The sequence below is a fragment of the Bacillus rossius genome, chromosome 14 (genome assembly GCF_032445375.1).
Source record: "Bacillus rossius redtenbacheri isolate Brsri chromosome 14, Brsri_v3, whole genome shotgun sequence".
Taxonomy (NCBI): Eukaryota; Metazoa; Arthropoda; class Insecta; order Phasmatodea; family Bacillidae; genus Bacillus; species Bacillus rossius.
The window spans coordinates 45400524-45416720 of record NC_086341.1 but is presented as its reverse complement, the minus strand read 5'-3'; the positions used below and the strand labels follow the sequence as shown (position 1 = coordinate 45416720).

At 41.6% G+C, this 16197-nt stretch overlaps 2 protein-coding genes across 6 annotated transcripts in view; one reads left to right on the top strand and one right to left on the bottom strand.

Moving 5' to 3' along the window:
* LOC134538841 (uncharacterized) overlaps positions 1-7289 on the top strand; it is a 45818-nt gene extending 38529 nt beyond the window's left edge. Inside the window, exon 2 of one of the 2 annotated variants that reach the window (XM_063380383.1) lies at positions 1996-7289. In XM_063380383.1, coding sequence (XP_063236453.1) covers positions 1996-3309 — 1314 coding nt within the window. In that variant the 3' untranslated portion in view covers positions 3310-7289. Of the gene's footprint in view, positions 1-963 lie in introns of both variants that reach the window. The other variant, XM_063380382.1, reaches the window with a different exon arrangement.
* Positions 1-16197, bottom strand: part of LOC134538847 (E3 ubiquitin-protein ligase MYCBP2) — a 455666-nt gene that overhangs the window by 332686 nt on the left and 106783 nt on the right. For all 4 annotated transcript variants that reach the window (XM_063380393.1, XM_063380394.1, XM_063380396.1 and 1 more), the window contains exons 32-34: positions 15306-15583; positions 13450-13662; positions 11018-11162 (exon numbers count right to left, since the gene is read on the bottom strand). In XM_063380393.1, coding sequence (XP_063236463.1) covers positions 11018-11162; positions 13450-13662; positions 15306-15583 — 636 coding nt within the window. The remainder of the gene's footprint in view (positions 1-11017; positions 11163-13449; positions 13663-15305; positions 15584-16197) is intronic.

The window sequence follows — 16197 nt, the reverse complement described above, 5'->3', positions numbered from 1 at the left end:
CTCGCCATAGCGGTTTGTTGCTATTGGGCTGTAAATTCTGCGCCCCGCAGATCTGCCTGCTGTTTTGTTGTGTGGTTTGCATTGCCACTTGTTCGTCTTCCCTTTATAGCATTTCATGCTTTTAACATAATGCGTCCGCAGTTGTATAGGACGCCTAGTTTTTCAGTTGGGCAGTATTGTTAAAATTGTTTTCCTGGTTGTTCTGCCCTGTATTGGTATCGCGTCATGTGCAGCGGGCCCTATACCACGGGCTAGCTTAAAACAACCTCCGCCCGCACCGAACTGCCGTCCTTGTTGTCGACGCGTCGTCAAACTCTATGTAACTTGTAATTAGATTTGGGCATTTGGCCAGCAATGCATGCTACAGTAATTGGACCTTGGTTTAGAGCATGCGTGCGTTCTTGTTGCTAAATATTTATTTCATGTTGGCTGGGCTTTGGGCTATTTACTCATGCTTGTGCTCAATACTCGTGAACGTTTTCGCATCAAAAATTAGTCCCCTATACAAATTTATTTGTACGCCCACAATTGGGCAGATCCTAGCTGTCTTTGCTGTCGGAACGTCGTTTGTGTAATTGTACATTTGTAACCGGAGATTTATGTCATCACGTTGTCTGTTAATAATAAATATTTTGATTAGATATTTTGTCGGTAATCATGTGGCACAGTATTAACATACTCTAGGTCACACTCTGCTGATCCCTACTGGAAGGGATTGCCTCTCCTGGTTACCCTCAAACGCGTGAGAGATTGTAGCATGTTAGAAACTTGATTCAAGCACGTTTCAGCATATTATACATGAAAAATGACCCTGTTATGTAAAATAATAATAATAATAATAATAAGTCATGAAGATGTGCAGATATTGGTATCCTCGGTTATTTCGTAGGCAACCTGGTCTCCTGGCACTGCGTAACGTGGAGATCTCCCATGTTGCCCAATGACGTGGCCTCACTGTTGCAGGAGCTGGTGCTCAGGTCCAACGACACACAGAGGATCCCAGAGACCACCACCTCTCTCCTGGTCAGCAACTGCTCCAAGGTGCTCGTACAGCAGCACGCGCTGCGAGGGCTACAGGCGCTGCGCAGCGTGGAGATCTCCAATGTCTCCCAATGACGTGGCCCCACTGTTGCAGGAGCTGGTGCTCAGGTCTAACGACACCCAGAGGATCCCCGAGACCACCACCACTCTCCTGGTCAGCAACTGCTCCAAGGTGCTCGTACAGCAGCACGCGCTGCGAGGGCTACAGGCGCTGCGCAGCGTGGAGATCTCCAATGTCTCCCAATGACGTGGCCCCACTGTTGCAGGAGCTGGTGCTCAGGTCTAACGACACCCAGAGGATCCCCGAGACCACCACCACTCTCCTGGTCAGCAACTGCTCCAAGGTGCTCGTACAGCAGCACGCGCTGCGAGGGCTACAGGCGCTGCGCAGCGTGGAGATCTCCAATGTCTCCCAATGACGTGGCCCCACTGTTGCAGGAGCTGGTGCTCAGGTCTAACGACACCCAGAGGATCCCCGAGACCACCACCACTCTCCTGGTCAGCAACTGCTCCAAGGTGCTCGTACAGCAGCACGCGCTGCGAGGGCTACAGGCGCTGCGCAGCGTGGAGATCTCCAATGTCTCCCAATGACGTGGCCCCACTGTTGCAGGAGCTGGTGCTCAGGTCTAACGACACCCAGAGGATCCCCGAGACCACCACCACTCTCCTGGTCAGCAACTGCTCCAAGGTGCTCGTACAGCAGCACGCGCTGCGAGGGCTACAGGCGCTGCGCAGCGTGGAGATCTCCAATGTCTCCCAATGACGTGGCCCCACTGTTGCAGGAGCTGGTGCTCAGGTCCAACGACACCCAGAGGATCCCCGAGACCACCACCACTCTCCTGGTCAGCAACTGCTCCAAGGTGCTCGTACAGCAGCACGCGCTGCGAGGGCTACAGGCGCTGCGCAGCGTGGAGATCTCCAATGTCTCCCAATGACGTGGCCTCACTGTTGCAGGAGCTGGTGCTCAGGTCCAACGACACACAGAGGATCCCAGAGACCACCACCTCTCTCCTGGTCAGCAACTGCTCCAAGGTGCTCGTACAGCAGCACGCGCTGCGAGGGCTACAGGCGCTGCGCAGCGTGGAGATCTCTAATGTCGCCGAGCTGGAGGTGCGCAGTCACGGCTTCGACTGGAACGAGAGTATCGCAGCGGAGGGAGTCCCGCCCCGCGGCATCGTGGTCAGGATCGTCAACGCTAGTCTGCCGGCCGTGCCGAGCTACGCCTTCCGGGGGCGCCTGGACGCGGTGCTGCTGACCGGCGTGAGGGTGCGCGTCGTCGAGACCTTCGCGTTCGTCAGCCTCTCGGGCATGGAGCGGCTGGAGCTGGTGGACTGCTCCGTCGACGAGCTGCAGTCGCAGGCGCTCAAGAGGTTCTCCGTGCAGTACCTGGTGGTGTCTGGCGGCAGGCTCGCGCTCCTGCCCAGCCACGCCCTCATGGACCTCGAGGTGCACCGGGAGGTGCTCATCAAGAGGGTCGCCATCGACACAATGCACAGCGCAGCGGTCCGGATCGTGAACCCCCTCACCTTCAGGATGATCGACTCGACGGTGGGGCGCATGGCCGGGGAGGCCCTGAGGGTCTCCACGCGCGGGCCCATCATCGTCCAGAACAACAAGTTCGCGTCCCTGGGCGCGGGCGCCTTCCTGGGCTTCTCCGTGGACCAGCAGTTCCGCGCCAGGCACGGCCGGCAGGAGCTCATCTTTGAGAACAACACCATCGCCGGCTTCACCAACAACTCGCTGGTGGTGGACGGCACGTGCTTCGACCCGAGGTTCTTCCGGGTGTACGTGGACCGCGCGTGCTCGTGCGAGGCGCTGGAGTCCTGGAGCTTCCAACTGGTGACATTCTCCTCGGGGTCCCTGCCGCGGGCGGGCTCGCCCCAGCCTGCGGAGGTCCTCACGGGCTTCTGGTGCCGGCAGAAGCTGGACCGGCAGCCGTACGTGCGCTTCCAGGAGTACAGCAACTACCACTGCGGCTACACGACGCGGAACGTGTACGTGTTCATCGCCGCCATCGTGGCCGGGCTCTTCGGCCTGCTGCTGATCGTCCTGCTGGCGATACTCGTCTGGAGGCGGCGGCGCGCCAGGAGGCAGAAGGAGTGGATCAACGTGCCGCCCGGCGAGCGGGACGACGCCAAGAAACCCACCAAAGACCGGCCCGTCGGCGACCGCCGGCTCAAGATGGTGGTGCCCGACGGCAGGACGTACCGCGAGACGGAGCTGCACGTCATAGTGGAACGCGCAGAGCCGCTGAGACAGCCGAACTGAACCGCGCCCGTACCGTACACGTCCCATATCACGGCGAAGACTGAACACTTAGCTAGTATTAAATTTTGCGTGTTTTTTAAAAGCATTAATAATGCAACAAGGTACGACTATGAAATGGTCACTTTAATATAAATCATTAGACATTAGTCATTTGTTAAAACAGCACAAAATTAATTTTGTCTATACCTTTAGCAATGTTTGTACTTACTAAATATTAAATATCTAAGTTCCTTGAATGTAAACACCAAAACTAGATTGATGTAAAATTTTAACCAAAAAGTTTAAATCATAGGATATGAAAGTCAAGTTTAATTTCTATTGTTTGTGCATTTTATAAAATGCAATTACTAATCATTCGAGTCCCACCTAAGAAGCAAACAGGATTGAATACGCCTGCAAGTTTGAAGAAGTAAGCACCTGACTTTATTAACATAAATTGCAGTAAACTGTACAAACTAAACTCACAAATTTCAGCAAGAATTTTTAGGTCTTTCTTTGCCAGACACTAGATATTTAACCGTTAAGTAACAGTTTTAATTGATACATATGTGTTTTGTTACCACAATAGATTTGTTAGTTCAATAGGGCTTCTGCAATGTGCACATGTGAACTCTGAGCACATCAGTAAGAGAGATGTATAGATTTTATTTTAAACCTAGTGTGAATTTTATTCATGGCGTTCATTGCCAAAGACTGTTGAAAATGTCACTAACTTTACAATAAGCATTTGATGTTGAGGATAGGTCCTGGAAATTTATAGGATTGAACAGTTAAAATTCTGTATGTTTGTTTTTGTACCTGTATGGTAAAAATGTTGAAATGTTTATTTCTTGTATACACAGGTTGAGTACATTTCTATTCTAGGACATTATAACTAAAAGCAAGTGTGTTTGTAAGTGGCACTACTACTGAATCTGCTGTTTATGTATCTGGCAGTTAATTCCTTTATTTCACTTGATGGTAATGTTTATTTTCATTCCAATATCTTTCTCACACTTTATTTTGACTACTTTTTTCCTCTCTACTTTAGATCCCTGATCTTACCTACAGTTTCATCACATTTTACATTACAAGTTTCAATGAATCTCACCAAAAAAATTGACCTAACCAAAAAACATCAACCCAAACAGTCAAATTTGATGTGTATGACAAATAGAGACAAACTAAAAAAAAAAGAGAATTAAACATGGCAAATTACTATGTGCCTACATGCTACAAATAATACTAATTTCTTTTTGCTTTGTGGAGTGGTTTAGCAAAGGTGACAGGTAGAGTATAACACAAAATTACACTGAGAGCTCCATGTGTCATTTTTCAAAACATTCTGTTTCACTGCAAAACTGTTACGTAAAAATCTTCTGTGATTAACCTCATCTATAACGCAAAAGCAGAAATATTTCTTGCGTTAAGTAGGTGCAGGGCAGTTCCAGGTAGTATACGGAAGAGACAGCTAACTACATGGGTTGAAGAAGCAAAGTACCGGTAATATAAACACAATGAATCACAGTTTATAACAAAATACTTCTCAGAACAAAATCAAAACCAAGATAGTTTGAACTAAGATTTTTAAAAAATTAGAGAACAGGTAGGTAGCCTTCTCCTGCATCCGTCCATTAAATTTTGCTTAAATGTCTATTGATGACTAAATGAGATTGTGAATTATTTGTGTAAAACTTGCAACAGTGCAAGACTAGCACTTTACTGCAAAAATATTCATGACACTTTGCTAATTTTGTAGCTTCTTGATGTGTCTCAGACATGCGATACCATTACATGCTCTTGCTAAAAATACATAATTAATGGCACTGTACCTTCTATCAACTAATTTATCTACAGAATAAGAAAAATGTATCTGTTACAAAAACAATAACCAATATTATTCAAATTTTGTTCTGTAGCATTTCCAACGGTTGTTCCATGATATACGTATTGGAAATTGCTTTTTGTAGTTAGTTTTTGCACTGGAATTTTTCTCCACCTGATCTGCTATTTGTGATAAGCCAAGAAAATAATAGTAATTTAAGTTGTTGCCCGTAGAACTGTGATGCGGCCAAGCCGGAAAACTGCCCCGTGGGGTCTCGCAACCAGCGACTTGTCATTTCTTATTTGTCTAGTTTCCTGTGGAAAATATAAACATTAATATGGGATGAAAAAAAAAGAAGGTTTTAATTGCTATTAGCAAGTCATTCAAAGTGCTGGACCTTTAGATTTCAATTGAACTTTCATGATTTCTTATTAGAAAAACTTATTATATTGCCTCATATAATCATGAATTTTCACAAGAATTTGATGGTTAACATTAATAAGACCAACCCGAGTATAATTTTTTGAGACAGAACATTAAAATTTCTTGGAATAAATTAGCACATCAATGGTCACAATTCAAGTTGGTTGGCCCCTCTCCAAAATATCAGAGCCCAGGAAAGATCAGGACCACTACTAATGGCAGCCACTCACTACAAGTTTATTTTCTATTCTCCCAGATAGTAAAATGTATATAACTTTACTTCAACAGTCCCATCTTAAGTATTTCTTAAAATCCATTGTGGCTGTGAGCCCAAGTCTTAAGGTTTATCTGTTCAATTAACACACTTGATGTCTCTCACTGGTCGCATCAAAACTTATAATTTTCCTGCAAAAGTAATAATTGGTAGTTTGATTTTGTGTCTGCAGTCATATCAAGTATGTAACACAACATTACAACTGTATCTGTTGCATCACGTAGTTACGCATGGCTGTTTACTCCTAGCACACTAATTCTTGCAAAACCAACAACACACTTTTTATATTTTGAGAATGTCTAGTCCTGAGCTGCACTTGGCACTCAGGTACCACTTAATAATAATGTTCACACTTATTAATGCTCCCTATTGAAGTTAAACAGTTAACAGACTTCATTTATGTCCAGTGTGCATTTGGTTTGGTCTTAACTCACACCGAACCAAATAATTCAGAACCCAAACACCTTTGCTACCAATTACAATTTTACTCCTTTCTGCATTTCCACTTGTACGCTAAGACTGAATAACGTTTTATGCCATACAAATTTACTTAATTTGTAGGGGTTTATGAGTGTTCTCTGGCCAAATTAAGCATTAATGAAATAACTTGCATATTTTGGTAACAACAACAAACGTCTCCAGTTTTTCTGTGTCTATCATAGAAGTTAGAGGGAAGTATAGACTGTCCACTTCTTCAGTAGCTGCTGATACCCTGGATAGGGCTCAGGTGACAGGCTTCGAGGGATAAGGAATCATGTGCCATTAAGTGCAGAAGCAACTTATTGATTTACTTTTTTATTTTATTTTTGTTCTGTACTGCTCTGCTTAAATTAAAAACTTGGTACCACGTAAGTCGTTTAGTGCCTATCCTATGGTACAAATTCATCGCCATGGTCATAAAATTTAAATTTATAGTTTCGTATACAGAAACCTGATCGCATGCATGTCTTACATCAGAGATATTTTTCGCAGTGATAAAGATCAAATTTAAAAGCTCAATTAGTTTATTGCAAAACTATGTCACTGTATGACTTTCAAATGCTGTGTTTTTACTTCATTTTACTACTTCGCAGGACACTAAATAGTGATTCACGCAGGTTAAAGCAATTATTTTAAATTATGAAACATAATTTCAAATTAGCCACTTAGAACATCTTAAATTAATAGAACACAGCAACAGATGTGTCTAATGTCTAACTGGAGAGTAGCATCTTGAATTGAAAGCATACTTTACTTTTTAATAAATCATTATAAACCATGTGTGGTACAAATAAATTACATAAATTTGATGTTTACTGGTAAGATGGTCATACCAAGCCAAAGACGGTCTTAAATGCTGTGAAAAATAAGTCAAAACTTATGACTGTATTTATTGCATATCACAGATATTGTTTCATTTGTAAATATTACTGTAAACTTTTTTTGTGTTCCAAGTAAATCTGTGGAAAAAAATTACGAAAATTGGTTGAATTTTTACCTTATCCTGAACATTAAAAGAGAATGTTACTGACGGTTGTTATTGCCAATATTTCAGGCTGTTGAGCACTGAAAGGCTGGGCACTCCATCCATTACATGGTTTACGGATGACGCCTGGTCCCACCTTCCCGGTTACGACTCCCAAAACGGCCCGACGTTCCCACTTTTTCCAAAGAAAACTTGGGATCTGGCAGGCAATGTCTGCAGCCAGAACTGATGGCTCCATTTTCTTTCGATGAAATAGTTTAATAACACATCTTTAATGTATTTTTGGAGCAACTTGTAACGATATTGAGTAGCTGGAAGGCTTGTTGCAACAAGATGGCACTGCATGGACCATGCCATGCTTCTAATGTGTTCATTGCTCACATATGCCACTTCAGTGTGTCTACAAATACCTTAAATGACAGGACTTTTTCTAGCCCTTTTATTAAAATTTTCTTGCCTAATTTTTTTCATCACTATGCCTTTTTTTATATATAATAAAAATCTTATTCACAGGAACATGTCGATTTTTATGACAGAAAGCTCCTACTACTCATTTTTCATGTGCAAGGTGACAAAAGGTGAGGTGAGGTGTCACTAAAATGGTATTGAATTCCAGCACTGTTACTGTTTCATTCTAGACGTTTTAGTGACTTTCATAATTAGTTTTATTTTTGTTAATTTTTCATAATTAATGTGATATGTAGACACGATGACCTCCTCTAAGGCCACACAGTCTCTAAAATCCCCGGACCTGACGTCGCCAGAACTTACCTGCGGGCCTACCTGAAGAAGAAGGGCAATCTGTGATCGATGTCTAGGTAATTAACATTTGACATTTTTGGAAATAGGCCATGTTCTCCATGTTTTTATGTACGTATTCACCTTTGTTGTCCATTCTTGGCATTTTCCTGTGACATCAATCAATGACGTAAGTCCACAAGGTGTTTTCAATTAATCACCTCCAAACGCATCAGAAACTGAACCAGGAACATTCACGAATATGAGAACACATACGGAAAACGCACAGAATACGGTTCGAAGGGTACCACACTTACTGCGACGGGACACAACTCTCCCACGGTTACTTTCTAGTTTGAAGTTGAGAGCACCTCATACTAAGGTTTCTTTAGTGATTATAGGGGAATTTAAAAGGTAAAAGTTTATGTGGATCGCTCTGTATTTCCCACAATTGTGCAATTCCTCTCAACTGGTCCAATGTTTATTTTGATATGTGTTGGGACGACACACGAAGTGGGGAGGTCGTCTTACTTCTCCAGAAGTTGTCACTTCTCAATAGCAATATCACTTTATCATTTACCCAATTAAAAACCAAGATTTAAAAATGGTGGATTCAATATCTAACACACTTAACAGTATGTAAGTGACATATTATTTATTTTACTGCAACATTTAAAATTAATCAAAAATGTAATTCGACCACAAAATATAATTATTGGACTGCAGGAAGCTTCACCCTACTTCAAAATTTGGATGCCTCATTTGTTGGTCTGCATCTTAAGGAAGTTCTTATGCTTACTATTAACAATCAAATAAAAATTAGTAGCTTTTTTCCAACTTACAACTTATGATACAGAGCCGGGGCATGAGTCAAACGGAAAGCAGTTTAAAAGCTACTACTGTGTCACCACACCCAAAAGAAGGGCGGACAAATGTTAGTAACATTGGACATTCAAACATGCATAATACAAAAAAAACCAAATAAAGTTTTTGTATTATGCATGTTTGTTTGTATCAGCTTTACCAGAGGTTAAATCTAATTAAATCCTTTAGCACTATCAAATATTTAGTATTCAAAAGATTTTAAACACAAAAAAAATAATAATTCAGGAAAATTCAGAAATTAGAACCTTAGTGCCTTTGTAGTTGGCAAAGGACTCCATTACTTACCCCTACAGAAGTTATCAAATAAATGTTTGAACCTGCCACCAGCTACAATGCCCTCAGAATGTTTTTTTTTAGTATTGCAGAAAACATCACTGACAAAAATTAATTCATCATATACTGAACATGTAATTTATTTTAAAAGTTAATATTTAGTTAGTTTCTTCTTCAGAACTTTAATTTCTATCCCTAACTCTTCAGTTATAGATTCCGACGCGAGGCACTATTTTGAGAATCAAGTTCGAGATTTGGATTTCAGAAAAGGTGAATCCGACCCATCACTAATTTAATTGATTCTCAGTAAAATAATTTCAAAAATGTTCCGAAACTATTACGACCACTTCTCTCTTAATGATTCAAGTTACGTATGTTGCTGAACCAGATGGGCCAAACAGCGGCTGAATTCTTCTATAAGAAGGGCTTAATCCCGCAGAAATTACTGATAACAAGGGAGTAATGACATTTGCATGGCACACAGGGAACTTCTTTTAAATCATAAATTGAACATAACTATGTCAATACTATATTTAACTCCACACTAATCTGCCAATGGCCATTGCTGCAAAACCAGGTGAATGTCATTGAGGCATTAAAACTGATGACGGACAGACACAGACCACCCTTTAGTGCATGTTTGAGAGATTTTTTAGGTGGGGTGGGCAAGTCTATTTTAGTGGATTTAAATGGGGTGTTCTATGACATTCCAGCGAATCTACAAACTTTAGACTTCTGATTTGTTTCTTTATAATTGCCAACTGGGATTGGGGAATGAGGAAGGGAAACAAATTTGAATTTCAAATTAAATTTAGTAAATTGTCGTGCACAAGAAAACAATTAAGAGCATTAAAATAAGGCATGGAAATAATGTGCATCCTTTGCTTGGATATCATTTATCAGCACGACTACAGGAAGTGCTTGAATAAAATACCACAAATATCCATACAGGATTCTTGGAGTAATTTCAAGTCTAGAATGTATATATGTAGCACACAATGCTGAGTTATCAACAAATACAAATACATTTATTACGCTAAATTGGATGTGGTTACCCATCACTGAACAGTCACACACTGCAAAATCCAAATTTTCTGTTTTGTCATTTACTCTTGATAGCACAATCTAAGGAAAGTTTTGCCACCATCCTAGTTTTGGGCAAAGTCATTCAATCGAACGATAGTAAAAATGTATTTAAAGGTTGTAAAATTCAAGTACATCCGAAAGATTAAAAAAACCATATTACTATCAAAAATACCTCTTCTCGAAAGAATTGATGAAATAAATCTTCATAATGTCTAACGCAAAAAAATAGATCTTCTTTTGAGATGGAATCAAATCCAAGTACAACACCGGCCGGCAGGCGCACGACAAAGAACGGCATGCACACTGAGGGCATGGGCGTCGCAGGGACAAGTCCCCCGCAATAATAGAAGTCTTCAATTTCGTCCCCTCCAATAATAAATTTAGTTTCGTAGTTATATTAAAAATATGATTTCTGTGATATAACCCATATGTTGCGCATGGTGCATTTAGTCTAATCGTGGTAATGTGAACACTGTGTTTTTACAAATTTGTTCTCTGAAAATATTTTTTATAAAAAATAAATTGTATATTGCAACCAACTATAATTAGAATATTTAGGGGGAAAAAATGCCTAAAAACCACCTTTTTGCACCTTCAAACCCCAAATTTTCCCGGACCCCCCCCCCCCCCCCCCCGCTTTTTTTCCCAATGGGATGGATATTCCTCAACAACTAAATCAATTGCAGTCTCCCCCCCCCCCCCCCCCCAAAAGTATATCCTTGCGACGCCCATGCTGAGGGAACGGCGCGCAAGTCCCTACCTGAACGGCAGGTTCCCGTCGAGGGCCTGCGCGATGGTGGGCGGGCAGCCCAGCGCAAAGCCCTTCCCCAGGAGCGCGGCGTGGTTGTGGTACTCCTGCTGCGCCAGCTCTTCCACGATCTCCACGTCCTCGTCCATCTCCTCCACTGCCACCACAACGTCACCACGTTCACCCTCCGCGCCCCCCTTCCTTCTGCTGGGCGTGTCAAGCACGTATACGTGAGGAAGAAACTAATTTCTCTAACTTAGGTAGGCCTGTGTGAAGCTCCAACTCGTGTAAAGTGGCTTTCTTCTGCTGGGCGTATCAAGGACGTACACACGAGAAAAAAACTGATTTCTCTGACTTAGGTAGGCCTGTGAGAAGGTCCAAATCGTGTAAAGTGGCTTTCTTCTGCTGGGCGTATCAAGGACGTACACACGAGGAAAAAAAAACAAATTTCTCTGACTTAGGTATGCCTGCGTGAAGCTCCGACTCTTGTAAAGTGGCTTCCTTCTGCTGGGCGTATCAAGAACGTATACGCGAGAAAAAAAAAAAAGGTGGGAGGGAAGGGGGTTATATAAAAAAAAAAAACTTTATATATTTTAGGTAGGCCTGCGTGAAGCTCTGACTAAGCCAATCAATATAAGCTCATTTTCATATTTGATTCGAATTCGCCAGGAAATTTGCTATTCGTTAAGTTTGAAGCTTCTGTTGTTACGCAAAGCTTCGCATCTTATGTGAATCTTTACATTTGTTGCAAAGCTTTAAAACAATGGAAAACTAACATTCACTTTAGAAAATTATTACTTTTTTTTGTGTTGTATATTTTTTTTTACGAATAAAGTTGTATACTTACATACTTATTCGTAATTGAATTTTAACTTCGTAAATGTTTTAAACATTTGATTTGATGTTCACGTCACACCAAAAAACCTGCTTTCGCACAGGCTTAAACTTGAGAAACTTATTATGAAATACAGACACTGGATCATCTGTGAGAAGTCATGAGAACTACAACCTTAAGCACCATATACCCTCCTCTCCCCCCATAAAAGAGGCCGAATTACAAAAAAATGCCCCATAGCCATGTAGCCAAGGAGCATAACCCATGCATGTTCCCCAAAATCAAAGCCCAGTCTTACACAGACTATTATTATGTTTCGATTATTCAAATTTATGATTTACAGGCCACATATTTGTCACAACACCATGAAATTAAAATCGAATAGCAATGTTCAAAATACAATTACAGTAAAACCCCGGCTAACCGCAATAGCAAATCCAAAAACACATACTGTACTGCACGGGAATTTCCGTGAGGGCAAAAGAATGGTACATTGTTGCTTGAAAACAGTGAGAGGGAACCAAGAAGAAACTTAAAGTTACTGAGTTTTTTGAATGAGTAATTGGCAAAACCAGTTGCAATAACATTACATTGATGTGTATCTCCAGAAAGTGGCGCTGGGTCATGCAATCACTTCTAGTGCTTGGCAGAGGGACGTATGTGATTCTAAACTTGAGTAACACTCGTCTGACATATATCCGAGAGTCCTAAACTTTGTCTGTCACATTGGTATGACATTTTTCCATGTGCTCGACATCAGAAGACTCGTTAACACTCCAGAATACTACACATTGCAACATACTTGCTCACTCTACACAATCTTACTCCTCCATCTGTGAAGTTTCCCTTGAACACCCATGGCAACCATGCCAATGTGTTTTTTGATTGCAATTTATTATTGTTAATTTTTCAACAAACAAATAGAGGTTAATTTTCTGTTTAAAGCGGGGTATGTTTGTCTTTACTCATAAACTCTCATTTTTTTATTATTTGGCCATGAAGATATGGAATTAGATGAAGACAATGAGGAAGAATTATAGGAAGACTACGAAGATTAAGAATAATAATAAAAGAAGACCAAGATAAGATTAAGAAGAATAATAGAAAGAAGACTAAAAGGAAGATTAAAAGGAATAATAAAAGATCATGAAAAAGATTAAGAAGAATAATAGGAAGAAGACTAAGATGAATAATAGGAAGAAGACTAAGATGAATAATAAGAAGAAGACTAAGATGAATAATAAAAGACCATGAAGATTAAGATGAATAATAAAAGAAGACCATGAAGAAGATTAAGATGAATAATAGGAAGAAGACTAAGATAAATAATAGGAAGAAGACTAAGATGAATAATCAGAAGAAGACTAAGATGAATAATAAAAGACCATGAAGATTAAGATGAATAATAAAAGAAGACCATGAAGAAGATTAAGATGATTATAAAAGAAGACCATGAAGAAGATTATGAAGAATAATAGGAAGAAGACTAAGAATAAGATTTAGAAGAAGAGTAAGAAGACAGAGTAGGAAGCAGACTAATATGAAATAGAAGAAGATGATTGATCATAGAGCCGAGCAGTAAGGGCAGTTGGTGGGCAGCTCGAGTCACCTGAGGTCAGCGGGAGGAGCAGCTCCTTCTTCATGAGCGAGGCGGCGCACATGCCTCCGAGGAAGGCCAGCTCCATCTCCAGGTGGCGCAGCCCGTCGCCGGGCGCCGTGTGCCACTCGTAGCCCACCACCAGGCACCGGAACCCGTAGTAGCACGCCTTCTCGTCCTTCACGTAGTCCGACGCCGTCTCCAGCGAGAATATCACCTCGTTCCCTGCGGCACCGTCCGGATTACCGTCACTACACATGGTTTAACATGCGACCACACACGCACACCGAGCGTAACGTTCAAGAAATCCGTCATGGCTTTGAAAGTTTATCTGATAGGGTTTTACATCACAAACAGCGTGTCTCATTCCTGGTTTGCAGTGTGCACTTTAATGTGCATTTATCTATCTATCTATCTATCTATCTATCTATCTATCTATCTATCTATCTATCTATCTATCTCTATATATCTCTATCTATCTATCTCTATCCAACTATCTCTATCTATCTCTCTCTATCTCTCTCTATATCTCTCTATCTATCTCTCTCTCTCTCCAACGTAAGATATCTACAATCATCACTGTTCTTGTTCTGATATTCTCTATTGCCATATGCAACCAAAGAGCTCAAAAGGTTCTAGACAACTTTATAATTAAATGGAAATTGTTTTTAAAAATACTTGAAATATTTTATTTTGTAGAGAAAAATTTGTTAATGAAAATTTCGGAAATACATTTTTTTTTGTATTTCATAAAGAGAATCATCTCGTAATATTCACTTCATACTTAGGAAACGTAACTGAGAGACGCCATCTTGGTTTCAACCTTTTTTGCCATCAATATTTTTTTTTTAAATCAATTAATATTAAATATTTAGACTCCGTCTGATAATCAGCACCTTATTAATTAAATGCCTTTTTATAAATAATGACCAACTATCACAAATGGTTTCTCCTGTAACACTATTTTATGGTCTTAGAAAAATCACAAATAGTAAAATTAATATACCATAATATTAAAACTTATTATAATAATTGATGGTATAAAAAAAATAAGGATTTTAATGTAACAAGCAGGTAGTATGAGTCCATTTTCTCCGTACTGCAATCTAAGCGTGGGACTGACTACATGAATGTCCAGAGACTCATGGTGACAGGATCTACAAGTTTATATGGACTCCAATTCATGTGTTGGCGTGTTCATAAATTCAAACTAAACCAGGGAGTGGGGACTGAACCCAGGGACGTAACTAGGCAAGTTTCCATCCTGGGCCAGAACACAACTTGCTGCCTCTTTTTTTTTTTTTTTTTTTTTTAAACCAAACCAAAACCTTTTCCAACAACACCTCGTATCACCTTAACATATTAATTCCACTATCCCAAATGTTTCTGATTCAACTTAGATGGTAAATAAAGAGATTCATTCGCAGAAACTTAATTTTTAACACATCGCAAGTTGGACAGTACGGCAAAAAAAAAAAAAAACAGTTTTTAAACATTTGACCTTATACATCAACATATTTTTTCAATTAATCTACCCTCCAACATATTTGTTCTGTGTCCCAACACTACGATATTCAAAGTAAATATCTACACTAGAAATGACTGTGCTAGTTCAGAGCTCCGCTTTCCGAAATGAACGAGCCCCCCATCTGCCTCCCCTCTAGTCAGTGGCGGATCCAGGATTTTGGTTTGGGAGGGGCTTGACCCAGCTGAGGCTAGGCTTTATCAAGGCAAACACTGAAACAATAGTGGACCCAGATGCTTTTGGAGGGGGCTCGAGCCCCTTAGCCCCCCCTTCTGGACCCGCTACCGCCTCTAGTCGCGTCGCTGATCGAAAACCACCACCCTCAGCCGGGCGACGCACGGACCTGGGAGCACGATGGCGTTCTGCGGCCAGTTGGCGCCGCCGCGGCTGAACTTGCGCAGCACGGGCCAGTAGGGCACGGGCACGGAGTCGGCGTCGCCCTCGTCGCCGGGCGTGCCGGGGGCGGCGGGTGCGGCGGGGGCGGCAGGGGCGGGGCGGGAGGGCCCGCCCGCCCCGGGCAGGCTCGGGACGTACAGCTGCAGGGTGTCCTCGGCCTGGGCCGTGCCGCACCGCGGGTCGAACTCCACACACAGCCACTTGACGCCCTCCGGGAAGGACACTCTGCGAGGGATCGCCACGCCACAGGCTCAAGAGTGTCCACAAGGAAAAAAATATTTCGTACCAACTTAGGAGAGAAAAAAGTTTTAGATTTAAAAAAAAAATACTTAAGTTACTAAGTTATGGTTTTTAACAATTTAGGAAGTTATTATGACATTGCAATCAGGGGCGTAGATGGGGGGGGGGGGGGGTTTAGGGTTTCAACCCCCCCCCCCCCCCATCACCAAATCTTTAATTAATTTCTTGTTCATCACTCAAACAAATTTCATATTAAAATTAATAAAAATTTTACCATTACAATATTTAAATTTAAGAACCAAAAACTGCTAAAATATCACTATTTTACACCTTAAAATCCAAATTTTCCGGGGAGGGGGCCCCCCGGACCCCCCCCCCCCCCCCCGCTTTAAAACCGAGGTGCCATGCTTCTTAACACCCCCTATACACAAATCCTGGCTACGCCACTGATTTCAATGCTTGAACTTAAATATCACACCACACACACACACACATACATTCCATAGTTTTTAAAAAATAATTACGCTTAATAATAAAACATACTGGAGTTACTGTGATATTATTATATTAAAGAAAAAAGTTCTATATCTGAGCGTAAA